This window comes from Leptopilina heterotoma, unplaced genomic scaffold, assembly GCF_015476425.1.
Source record: "Leptopilina heterotoma isolate Lh14 unplaced genomic scaffold, ASM1547642v1 Lhet_225, whole genome shotgun sequence".
NCBI lineage: Eukaryota > Metazoa > Arthropoda > Insecta > Hymenoptera > Figitidae > Leptopilina > Leptopilina heterotoma.
The window spans coordinates 65,076-79,015 of NW_025110943.1; the positions used below are offsets into that span (position 1 = coordinate 65,076).

The following is a 13,940-nucleotide window of genomic DNA, read 5'->3' on the forward strand; positions in this document are numbered from 1 at the left end:
AATTAGTTTCATATCATTTAATTAAGAAATTTTAATTCAAAATAAAATCTAAACTACAAAAATGAAATTAAATTAAAATAAAAAAAAAAATAAAATAAAAAGTATTTTAATATAAGTACATAATAATGTTATTTTTACTTTTATTTAAATAAATATGTATAAACATTAAAATTTTGCCTTGAACGCATTTACTTCAAATAAATAAATATTTACTTTCGTACTTTTTTCTGTTTTTGTAAATTATGTTATGTGCCTCAAACGCTTTTTGTCTAATAAAATATTATTAATAAATAAATTATTTAAAAACAAATATGTAAATAATAATTATTATTGTTATGGAAATTATAAAATTTTCTATTTTTAAAGATAAATTTTTAAAATAATTTCATAATCAAAATTTAAAAAATTCACTTATTAAGTACAAAATTAATTATTACTGTTCATATTTTCAAAAATTTTAATAAATTCTTCGAAACAATTCAACTATTTTTATAAATACAAAAATTCTTTGCAGGAATTCAATTATTTTTAATCAAATTTAAATAAAATTACATTAAAGAATTTAATTATTTTCCAAAATTTCTATGAAATTAAAATTGAAATTAGAAAAATGTATTTTATTTTTGAAAATAATTGAAATTAGGGCAAGAATTTTTTTGACATTTTTGAAAATAATTGAACTTCGGAGAAGAATTTTGTTATTTATAAAAATTTTTGTTCAAATTTTGAACATAGTTAAATTTTGTAAGAATTTTATTTTTTTAAAATAATTGAATTTCTGCAATTATTTGTAACTAGCTGTCGTACCTGTCTTCGACGGGTTTTAGTTTCTACCAATACATTTAACAATGTGTCTACCAATCTGAAAAATCAGAAAATAGCCAGGAATTTAATTTGACAAATCAAAAATACTTTACCTAATTTGTTATCTCCACCCTTTGGTAAAAAATCTAAAATTATGGAAAATTAGCAAAAATTCAAAAAACCGAATTTCTCAAAATTCAACATTTTTTCCTCACTATCATGGGATTCAGCTTCATTATTTTTGTGCTCTTGAAAAATACTTTACTTATTTAATTATCTCGACTGTTTGGTAAAAAATCTAAAATTATCGGAAATTAGCAAAAATTCAAAAAACCGAATTTCTCAAAATTCAACATTTTTTCTTCTCTTTTATGGGATTTAGCTTCATTATTTTTGTGCTTTTGGAAAATACTTTACTTATTAAATTGTCTCGACTCTTTGGTAAAAAATCTAAAATTATCGAAAATTATCAAAAATTCAAAAATCCGAATTTTTTAGAATTCAACATTTTTTGCTCTCTTTTATAGGATTTAGCTTCATTATTTTTGTGCTTTTGGAAAATACTTTACTTATTAAATTGTCTCGACTCTTTGGTAAAAAATGTGAAATTATCGAAAATTATCAAAAATTCAAAAAACCGAATTTCTCAAAATTCAACATTTTTTCCTCACTATCATGGGATTCAGCTTCATTATTTTTGTGCTCTTGAAAAATACTTTACTTATTTAATTATCTCGACTGTTTGGTAAAAAATCTAAAATTATCGGAAATTATCAAAAATTCAAAAAACCGAATTTCTCAAAATTCAACATTTTTTCCTCACTATTATGGGATTCAGCTTCATTATTTTTGTGCTCTTGAAAAATACTTTACTTATTTAATTATCTCGACTGTTTGGTAAAAAATCTAAAATTATCGGAAATTAGCAAAAATTCAAAAAACCGAATTTCTCAAAATTCAACATTTTTTCTTCTCTTTTATGGGATTTAGCTTCATTATTTTTGTGCTTTTGGAAAATACTTTACTTATTAAATTGTCTCGACTCTTTGGTAAAAAATCTAAAATTATCGAAAATTATCAAAAATTCAAAAAACCGAATTTCTCAAAATTCAACATTTTTTCTTCTCTTTTATGGGATTTAGCTTCATTATTTTTGTGCTTTTGGAAAATACTTTACTTATTAAATTGTCTCGACTCTTTGGTAAAAAATGTGAAATTATCGAAAATTATCAAAAATTCAAAAAACCGAATTTCTTAAAATTTAACATTTTTTTCTCACTATTATGGGATTCAGCTTCATTATTTTTGTGCTCTTGAAAAATACTTTACTTATTTAATTGTCTCCACCCTTTGGTACAAAATCAAAAATTATTAAAAATTATGAAAATTTCGAAAAACCGAATTTCTTATAATTCAACATTTTTTCTTCTCTTTTATGGCATTTAACTTTATTATTTTTGGGCTCTTTAAAAATACTTTACTTGTTTAATAGTCTCCACCTTTTGGTAAAAAATAAAAAATTATCGAAATTTCGAAAAACCGAATTTCTTAATATATAAAAATTTTCAAGTTTGAAGCAAATACAGACAGAAGTCTGATTTTATTAATATAGATTTCTCCAAAATTGAATTTTTTTTAGTATTTTCAACAAAAATTGAAATTTTTAAATTCTATTATTTTTAAAATTGCTAATTTTATTTTAAAAAAAAGGTAGTAAGAAGTTAGCAGCGCGCTTTAGCGCCCGAATTGTTGCTAGTATTATTATTAGTAAATATATTATAAAAAAATATATTATTATATATTATAAAAAAAATTTTTTTTATATTTTACATTTATACCTAAATATAAAAATATATTAAAAAAAGAAATGAAAAATATATTTATATATTTTATATTCTGGAAAAAATTCGCTCGAGTGATACAATAACAATTGTTACGAGTAATAAACTTTTTTTATAAACTACAATTATAGAAATTAATAAATTATAAAAGTTTGAAAGGATTTTCCTTTCTAATTTAAACGATTATAACAGTCACATATAAATTTTATCTTCCTCTGCCATTCTAATCTCATGATTTTAATTGCTCTGCAATTTGATGTAATTAGCATTTTCCATTTTACATTAAATATATCTATGTACATAGTATAAATGAAAAATCTGATATACCAGAAATGTTGCCTAACTTCGAATTCATCTTCAGCGTAATTGTAGCAGGATATTCTTATGTAATAATAATTTATGTTTTATAAAAAGATGTATATATATATAATATCTTTATGTATATAAGTTATACCAAGTTGATTATAAAGGAATTCCCATTTCTCTCTATATTAGCGAACGCAGTCTCAGATTTTTTTTAAATTCCTATTTGTTACTGCGAGCTAAATAATAAATTCACATTGTCTGTATATAAATATATAGGTAATAATAGTATATATATATATATATATATATATATATATGCTTTGAACAATAAAATTTATACACTGAAAAAAAAGTGCTGTTGAATCAAATATCTCCATGCTATTGAATTCCCCGTCATTGATTCAATGACACATTTATATTAATCGAAAAGTATATTGCTTAAAACGAAAAAATGAAACTGTTTAAATTAAAAGTACGGTACTGTAGAATTAATGATATTGTGCAAATTGTTTCTATAGTTCATCTATATATAGCAACAGAATAATTTATTACTTCTTTGACATTATTCATTTGAAGCATCTAATAGATAAATTTGAAAAAAATGCATGTAAATTTAAATCAAATGAAAAATTGTTTGCTCTAAAGAAGCGCGCTCTGAAAACGAAAGCATATGCTTTCGTTTCAATGAGTGGTGCTATTGCGGACTGCCTATAGCATATGCTATAAAAATAAGAACACTATGTTTTGAGACATTGACAGGTACTAAATTTATTGAAATACTTACCCACATATATTTATATGTTTATTAAACCTGTCGTTTTTGAGATTCCAATATAAAAAAGTATTATTTAAATTCTTTTAATTAATTAATGACTAGTTAAATATAAATTCCCTATATAAATTCCCTTATATACGCGAAAAATCTCGAGCACGGTATTTAACCACAAAGTAAGTGCCCAACGTTGAGAAGCGGATGTATTACATTGCAGCGCGGCGGTTCTCGTCTATCACGGAAGTTAAGCGTCGTTGGTCGCGGTTACTAAATGGATGGGTGACCGCTTGGGAATAGCCGTATTTTTCTGACTAAAAAAGATAAGTGTGTTTGAATGTGTATGTGTGTGTGTGTGTGTGTTTAGCCGTTGGAAAAAATGAAAATAATAATAAAGATGTATATGTTAGTGTGAAAAATTGAAAAAAAGATGTGTATAAAAAGTGTTGTGTTAAAGGTGTGAGAATTAATTTATAGTATATAAAAAACATGTGAACAAAAATTCCCTTTTTTCAATTCATCGTTAGTATATATTTAACCACATAAAAGAATTGAATTAACAGTATGGTGTTATTCAATCGATAGCAACAACTAAAAAAATTAAAAGTACAAATTTTTGAATCATAAAAATGATGCTTTTAAATTTAAAAGTTATAGTCATTGACTCAAAAGCATATACTGTTAAATTAAAAAATTTTGTTCATTGATTCAAAAGGAATACCTTCGAATTAACATAGTATGCTGTCAATTTGAGAAATATGCTTTTGTTTCAAAGAAAGTGATACTATCGAATCATTAGAATCGGTGCTTTCAAAACAACAGCATATACGTTAGGCAGCCCGTTATGACACTATTCAATGAATCAAACCCATATGTCATTGATTCAACAGCATTTTTTTCTCCGTGTACACAATCATAAATATATATATATATATATATATATATATATATATATATATATATATAAATAAAAATTTACCTAAGATGTAATTTTACATCATTTTTTTATATTTCTTTTTTTATTTTATATTTATTTATATATTTTATTATTTTTAATATTTATTTTTAATATTTATTTTTTATATTTATTTTTTATAGTTAAAATTTTATATATATTTCTAATGTTATTTATATAGTAATTTTTTATTTTATTTTAGTTAGTAATTTTATATACTATAAAATAGTGGAATACTTCTCTATGCAAATATATAAGTTTGTACAAACGTATAGAGTTTCAAATTATTAATAATATATGTACGTGAATGTGGAAGAAAACATTACTGAATTTACAAGTGGCATAAACAAATTTTAGTATTTTATGTAATCGGAAACAGTATAATTGGAGAGATAAGAGAGATATTGTATTAATTAGAATTTTTTTTCAACAGATGTGCGTCACGTTTGATACGAAACTATTTGATTTTTTTATCTGATTTTCGATATTGCTTTACAATAATTTCCTACTTCCTTATAGAGAAAGTATTTTTATTCGTTTCAAATAAAATTTAAAATTATTTTTAATTTTCAATTTAACTTATTTTTATTCTAAATTTGCTTATTTTTATTTTATATTTATTTATATTAATTTATATTTATTTAAATATTTTCTAGTTTTATTCATTAATACGAGTTAATTATATTATTTACTAATTTAAAATTTAGAGTTGGACAAAACAACTAAGGAGATGAATTAAAAAGAAGAATTCTATTTAAAAATATAATTGTTTACATAAGAAAAACTTGATTTCAGAAAAAATAATAATTATATCGTTTATATTGAATCTAGAAAAAATTATTATTTCTCGTCGAATCTAGAAACAATTATTATTTCTCATTGAGTTTAGAAACAAATTATTATTTCTCATTGAATCTAGAAACAAATTATTTTTTTCCCTTTTGAATCTAGAAACAATTATTATTTTATTTTATCTGAAAACAATTATTATTATTATTATTATTATTATTATTATTTTTAATTGAATCTAAAAAGAATTATTATTTTTCACTGAAACTGAAAACAATAATTATTATTTCTTGTTTGAATCTATAGAAGTAATTATTTCTTATAATGAAACTTATAATGAACTTATAGTTACAATAAAGTTATAATTAGTTGTAATAAATTATAAATAAAAATAAATAAAATAATAACTTAGTTATAATGACCTTATAATGAACTTATAGCATTTAAAAATTTTTGCTTTCTATCCAAATTAAAATAAAAAAAAAAAATTCTTTGGCTTAAAAAATTTCGTTTTAAAATTATTAAAAATTTAAAATATTCGATATAAAAATCTGTTCTATTCGATCATCATGAAGCTATTATTCTTTTCAAGGAGACTTTTTTTTCGTTTCTTTTTTCTTCGGAGTAGGCGGTGTAAAAAAAAATGTTTAATCGATCTTCTATACTTGCGCACTGTATATCTATATAGGTACCAAGGGAGTAAATATAATTTAACGGTAGTCTTAGCTTTTATTCTTTGGATTAATGAGACAGTAAACACATATAAGGCCAGACAAGTTTTTAATGAAGGTATAAAAGCCTGTTTTATCTGTGTGTCTAACTGAATTTACTTTATTCAATTTTTTTCCTCCATCATCAAAATGGTCTTCATTCTTTCAATTTAATTTGGAATTTATTTTTTATTTTACTAATGTAATTATATATAGTTGAAAGAAAGAACAAAGTGGAATTATATTAACAAGGAAAAAAAAATAACGGTAAAAAGATTTTCTTTAAAAATACTATAATTTTTAATTTGAGAATATTATTTTGGTTGGGAGTAAAATTCTAAGCGATGATTTTATATTCAAAGTATATAAATTCGATTTTGTTATGTTCATTAAAAATTTGAAAATTAGAAAATTAATTATTAAGAATAAAAAAATGAGTATATAAATAAAAAAATGAATAAATTTGAAAGTAAGAAAAAGTAATTGTAAATATTTTTCTAAGAATAAATAGAAAATTAATAAATAGAAAATTAGAGTTAGAAAGTTAGAGATGCAGTTTGGTCACGCGGTTAAGGTCCTCGATTTGTAATCAGATGATCTAGGTTCGAATCCCGTCTGGGTATTTTTTTTTCTAAGAGAACATTCTTTTAATTCTTACTTTATTTTGTTATTGCGAATATTTTCTATTTTTTTTCTTATACTTTTTTTCATATATTTTCAAACTAATATTTTTTATTCTACTTTTTCTTATTTTATTCTGAATCCGCTTTCTTCAATTTTTGTATTCTTATTCTTATTATTATTATTTCTTTTTAGTACAGTTTTCATTCATTAATTTTAATACCCTTTTGTTATACAAGACTTTTTTTTTCAATTCTACCTTGAAAATTATATTACAACATTAGGAAGAATAAAAATAAAGGAGCAATATTCTTAAATGGAAATTAAGAACGAGTAAAATATTGTTTTCAAATAGAAACAAGAAAGAGAATGGAAATTAAAAATTTAATTTTTATTTAAAAAAAAATTTGCGAAATAAAGTGAAGATTTGATTCACTTGCATTTATAACAGTTTCATAAACTATCTCTCATGGTGTAATTGTCGCAATTTTCTTTTGAAATTGCTACTTTTTTATGACGTTATTAAAAACTTGATGCATTTTGTAAATTCTTTCGAAAATATAATAATAGGGCTTTTATGGTAAATCGTAAAAGTGAAGAGAGAGAAAAAAAATTTTAAATACATTTAGATAATACTTTTTTTTAAAGACAGTAAAAAAATGATGTGAACACATGTGGATAATATTTTTTTTAAACTGTAAAAAATTATATAAACAATAAAAATGAAAATAGGAAAAATTACTATTTGTTGGAAAAACTTACTAATTCTAAAGGAAAAAGTAATTTACTAGTTAAAATTAGTAAACATTTTTAATAATTAAAATTTAAAGAGTGATGACAATATTAGAATATAAAATTAAAATGTCAAATTAAAGTAGAAAATGTAAAATGTAACCTAAATATAAAATTAAAATGTTTTACATTTTTTTGTTTACTTAAAATGTAAAATTAAAAAAAATATAAAATATATAAAATTAAGGTATAAAATTAAAATATAAATTTAACGTAAAAAATTAAAATGTAAATTTAAAGTAAAAAATTAAAATATAAAATTAAAATGTAATATTACAAAACTAAAATTGAAAATTAAAATGTGATTTTAAAAAGTTAATTATTAATATAAAATTGAAAGGAAAAATGATAAAATTATATAAAATAGAAAAAAGATATACAGTAAACTAGGAAAAAGAAATTAAAGTAATAAAAGAAAAGAATTTACAAGGATTAGAAAAAAATCAGGTGAATAAACTCACCGGTACCAAAGAAGAGGCACGTCAAGAAAATCCATAGGAAGAACATCGCTCCACATTTGTTGAAAAATGAGCAGCAATATTCTCTCCTCCTTATCGGGAATAATTTTCAAAAAACTTTTTTTGGCACATTTAACGTAATTTTCCTCGCGTTTTTTTTATCATCCAACTTCGACAATCATTTTACTCATCACTTTTTCATTAAAAAAAATTTTTTTTTCCCCTTTTTTCCTCTTTTCTCAAATCATCTCATTAAAATTCAAAACTACTTTTTACTTCACAATAATCGTTTTATTAATTATAACTTTAGAATGCAAAAAAAAAATTATCGTATTTTCGCAAAAACACTTTTTTCTCCACTACATCCACAATTGCAAAGATTCATCCTCGTTGAGTAAAATATTAACGATTAAGTCCAGTTTTTCTCGAGAATAATAAAGAAAAATTTATTATTATTATTATTTTTTGTTTCACTTGACCCACTTAGATGTAATAATTATTCCAATCTTTTCAAAAAACGGGAAACTTTCACTGAATTGTAATTTTCCATATTCACTTCTTTTGGGGGTAAAAAAAGAATTTTTGGGAGAAAAACACTTTTTTGAAAAAATTCTCCAAAAGCACCAAAAAAAAAGAAATAAGGTTTTATTCCTCCTTAAAATTTTTCACTTCACATTTTTTTTTCTTTTTTTCGAAAAGCACTTGATTGACGTTTATTATATTCGACTAATATATTAAATATAGTCAATCAAAAAATTGACATCAGACGTAATAAAAACCGGCTTTCGTGATTTTCTTTGGTGAATATAATCAACTTGACACGCATCGAGCTCACTGCGCGAATGAATCCGAGTAAAACGTTTGTGGTATAAAAAAATTTCACCTGTTGCTTCAATAAATAGATGGTTTCAAATTATAAATTCCAATGGTAAAATGTATACTTATTTCAATGATAATATAAAAAATAGTTTGAAATCGAAAAATTTTCTTTATTTTTTTTTTGGGGGGGAAATATAATTTTGTGCTTGAAAATAAATTTTATAAAGAGAGAGAGACAAACGTATGTCACGATGGTCTGTCATCGACTGCCATTAACTACTAACACTACTGTCATGGCCGACTATCGAGTTTAACTTCCATCTGATACTTTCAAAACTAACACAATTGATATTTTTTTCGTTTCTTTCATAATTTGAAAATTTTAAATTATACTTTTATCAAATTGTTGTTAAATATTGAATAAAATTTTATAAATAAAGAGGATTTTTTTTATTAAAAAAGTATTTTTTTCCTAACAGGTTAAAAAAAAGTGGTAGTAGTCAGTTACGTATATTGGTTTGCCTATCGTCAGGAGTTGTGGTTTGAAATTATTTTTTTATTATTTAATTTAGTTTTTTTAATTTATTCCGTTTATTTTATTATTCGATATTTTTTTATTCAGTTTTCTTGTTTTCCGATAATATTTAAGCATTAATCTTGCTTTAAAAAATTAGGTGTGAAAAAGTAAAAAATTAGAAAACTAAAAGAAAATTAGATTCAAAATTTCATCAGATAATTTGATTTTAATATTAATAACTATTTTTTTTATTATATAAATAATTTTTAAATTTATTCATTTGATTTTATTATTTAATAATTTTTTATTCAGTTTTCTTGATTTCAGATAATACTTAAGTATTTCTCCTAATTTTAAATAATTATTATAAAAAAGAAAAAAATAGAAAATTAGTTTCAAAATTTCATCTTCTAATTCGATTTAAATATTAATAATTATTTTTTTTATTATTTAATTTAATTTTGTTTATTTTTTATTTTATTAAATAATTTTTTTTAATAATTTTTTTACTTACAATAAATTTCTGCAATTATTTATAATTTTTCCAAAATTAGATTTTTGTAATAAAAAATTCAATTGTTTAACTAACAAAAAGATTTAAGTTTCATTGTTTAGTAAGAAATTTAAATTTAAATTTTTATTTTAGTTTTAATTTTAGTTTTAATTTTAGTTTTAACTTTAGTTTTAATTTTAATTTTAATTTTAATTTTAATTTTAATTTTAATTTTAGTTTTAGTTTTAGTTTTAGTTTTAATTTAAGTTTTAATTTTAGTTTTAATTTTAATTTTAATTTTAGTTTCAATTTTAGTTTTAATTTTAGTTTTAATTTTAATTTAATCAGTTAGTTTTTCATTAAAATTTAGTTAAAATTTAATTTTTAGAATATATTAAAATATTATTAGTTTTAGTGAAATATAATTGTCATATGGCAGACAATATATAAATTATGGAAGTTGAAAAGAGAAAATACGATGAGAATGGAAATGACAAAAGTGTTGTGAACATAAAAAAAAGAAATTAAATAAAAGATTTGCCGTACCCATCCGTTGACGACTTCATCGAATGATGTTTCTCTCATCATCGACAAAAGACTCTGCAATTATGTGGCCTTGATTCAAAACAATGTTATTCGCTTGGAAAAAAAATGATGTAACTACTGACCGAACGACTGATTATTGTGTGGATTTCTTTTATTACAGGTTTTAAATTTACGTTTTTTTAAAAATATTTTTCAAACATTTTCGAGTAAATTTCATTAATTTCTTTATCATTTTAATATCTGTAGTTCTTTTAATTCACTACTTTTAGTCAATTTTATTAAAATTATTTGTTAATTTAGTAATTTTTTGTTTTTTCAAATATTTTTTGCATTATTTATTTTATATATTTTTTTAATAAAATAAAATTAGCTTTATTCCATAATCATAATCAAAATAAGAAAATTTTTTTTCATAAATTTCAATTTTGCAATTATTAAAAATTAGTGCTTAATATTCGTCAAATGATTGAAGTAAGTAGAAAAGGACAGTCTTTAACAGACAGAGAGAATAGTTTTTTTTAAAGATTTTAGTAAAATACAGTTTTACTTGATCGAAAAATTTATATTCGAAATTTTTAGTAGTAAAGGATAATATTTAGTCAGACAATACTTAGAAATTATTAACAACATAATTTAAGAATTAGTAATAATTAATAATAATTTAGTGTTAGTAGTAGAAGAAAGTTTTACTCAGACCAAAAATTCGTATTAAAAAATTTCAGTGGTAAAATATAATATTCAGTCAGACAAGACGTACGATTTTTATTATAATTTCAAATACTAGTAGTAAAACAGATTTTCATTGAAATAAAAACGAAATAAAAGAAATTAAAAATTTAAAGTAGTAAAAACAACACTTAGTCAGACGAGACTTTTAATTTTTTTAAATTTTAGTACAGTTGTCAGTAGAAGAAGTAATTCTTATTCAGACTGTCAATAATAGAAAACAACCCTCAACGATATTAAAATAAGGAGAAAATTTTAAGACGTCTGACTAAAAACGACTTTTACTACTAATTTCAAATTTTTCAAAAAGTCTGACTTAAACTGAGTTTTACTACTAGATCAAAAATTTCATTTAAATTTAGATTTACTACTAGACTAAAAATTTAAAAAGACTAAAGTTTAAACGTCTGAATAAAAGTATTCATTATTGTTACAAAAATGTCTGACTAAAATTGACCTCTACTACTGGGAAAAAAGTAACAATATTTCAAAATATTTAAATAAGACTGGCCATTCCTACTTGTGTTAAAATTATTCAAATTTTAATGTCTGATTAAAATTGAATTTTACTACTAGGAAAAAAAGTGGCGAACATTTTTATGTCTGACTAAAATTGGTTTTTACTACTAAGAGATAATTTACAAAAATTTTAATATATTCTTACTACTAAAATAATATAAAAACTATAAGCAAATGTTATCAATTGTCTGAGTCAAACTAGTTTTTACTACTGGCACAAACATTACAAAAATGTTCATGTCTGACTACTGCGACAAAAATAACAAATAATAATTTAATTCCTAACCTGGAGGGATTTTTATGATTAATTTTAAATTAATTAAAATTGTAATGCCTGACTGGAAGTGGCCCTTTCTACTTGTAAGAAAATTGCAATAATTTCCAAAATGTCTGACCAAACGTGGTTTTCACCACTGGTGCTAAAATTAAAAAATTGTCATTACCCACGTAGAATAAACCTTTATTAATAGGTGTAAATTTACAAACAATGTTAATGTGTGACTGAAATTGATCTTTACTACTAGGGTAAAATTTAAAACAGTTTTTATGTCTGTTCAAAACTGGTATTTACTACTGGGACAAAAGTTACTGAAATTTTAATGAGTTACTCAAATTAGTCTGTTCTACTTGTACTAAATTAATGGAAATTATTAATTGTCTGACTAAAATTAGTTTTCACTACTGGGACAAATATTACCAAATTGTCCAAGTCTGACTAAAATTGGCCTCTACTACTGTGACAAAAATATCAAATAATTTAATACCCGAACATGATGGATTTTCGTTATTAGTGTTAAATTGATTAATATTGTTATGTCTGACTGTAACTGGTCTTTACTACTTTTTACAAAATGCACCAAATTTGTAAGTCTGACTAAAACTGTTCTTTACTACTGGGAAAAAATTACGAAAATTTGTAATGCCTAACTCAAATTAGTCCTTCCTGCTTGTACTAAACTAATGGAAATTATTAATTGTCTGACTAAAATTGGTCTTCACTACTGGCACAAACATTACAAAAATGTCCAAGTCTGACTAAAATTGGCCTCTACTACTGTGACAAAAGTTATAAAAATTTAAATGTCCAACTATAAGTTTTTTTTTATAATACTTGATTCAAAAAACGAAATTTATATCTTGTCTGACTGAAACTATCCGTTACTACTTGTATTCTTAAAAACAATTTTCATGAAATATCAATATTTATTTAGAATTTTTTATTATTATTTATTATTTATTAACATTTATTTATTTTAAAATTATTATAATTTGCTTAGAATCGATAAAAATATAAGTAAAAAATTAAATTTTAAAAACAAATAAATAAATAGGTATAAAACGAATAAAATTTGAGTTGGAAAAATCAAAAAACCAATCTATAAAGAATTTAAAAATTTTATCATATGAGTAAACATTCATTTCACGTTAAAATATCAAATCGTAAAAAAAAAATTTCCTTTGGAAGAAAAAGAAGAAAACTACCATTTCCCAAAGAAAAAACTTTTCACTTAATCATTTGAGGATAACAACCAAAAAAAAAAAAAATGTTTCCTCTACAGAATTCTATTTTAACGACAAAATCATCAATTCTCTTGCAAGCTTCATAAAAACACCGTGAGATGTCTTTTCATAACTACACACACAAAAAAAAAGTATATATAAAAATAAAAATTTCCCGCCATTACTCTAAGCGCCGCACGCCGGTTATTAAGGCGCAATTCTTTAAATATTGATTGAAAGTAGTTTGAAAAGCGCAGGAGAAAGAGGGTTTTTTGATGGCGGGCATATAGAGGGATGGGGTTATATACAGAAAGTGATGGTAGAGAGAGAGAGAGAGAGAGGGGGGAGGGAGGGTGATCGGTATAGGCACGGAGGGGGGTGGTTTAAGGCGGGGGGGGGGTTGTGGGGGTTGTTGAAGAAGAGAAGAGAACGAAAAAGTTAAAGAAGATGAAAAAGAAGACGGTGAAGGTTAGCGAACGAGATGAGATGAGATGAGAAGGTGGACGAGTAAAGAAGGGGAAAGCGTCTATTATATATGATGGGCGCGGCCGCCCTATATGGATTTTTTTCCCATTATAAATGCAGGGCATTTCGCTTATAAATTCTTAATCACGCCGCTTTGAACATCCTATGAAAATTTTATCGAACCAAGAAAGCCAGTTATCTAATCATCATTATTATCATTATCATTTTTTTATATGAAAAAAAAAATTTTTTTAAATTTTTTATTAAAAAGTAAATTTATGCAAACATATTACAATTATTATTATTAAAT

General features: G+C 22.8%; 1 protein-coding gene across 2 annotated transcripts in view; it reads right to left on the reverse strand.

Moving 5' to 3' along the window:
• LOC122502283 (tyrosine kinase receptor Cad96Ca) overlaps positions 1-13,940 on the reverse strand; it is a 340,229-nt gene that overhangs the window by 35,006 nt on the left and 291,283 nt on the right. The window contains exon 1 of one of the 2 annotated variants that reach the window (XM_043612238.1): positions 8,049-9,144. The exons of the other annotated variant lie outside the window; for it this stretch is intronic. Within the exon in view, the coding sequence (XP_043468173.1) occupies positions 8,049-8,094 (46 nt within the window). The 5' untranslated portion in view covers positions 8,095-9,144. Of the gene's footprint in view, positions 1-8,048; positions 9,145-13,940 lie in introns of those variants that run through there. 2 annotated transcript variants of the gene reach the window in all.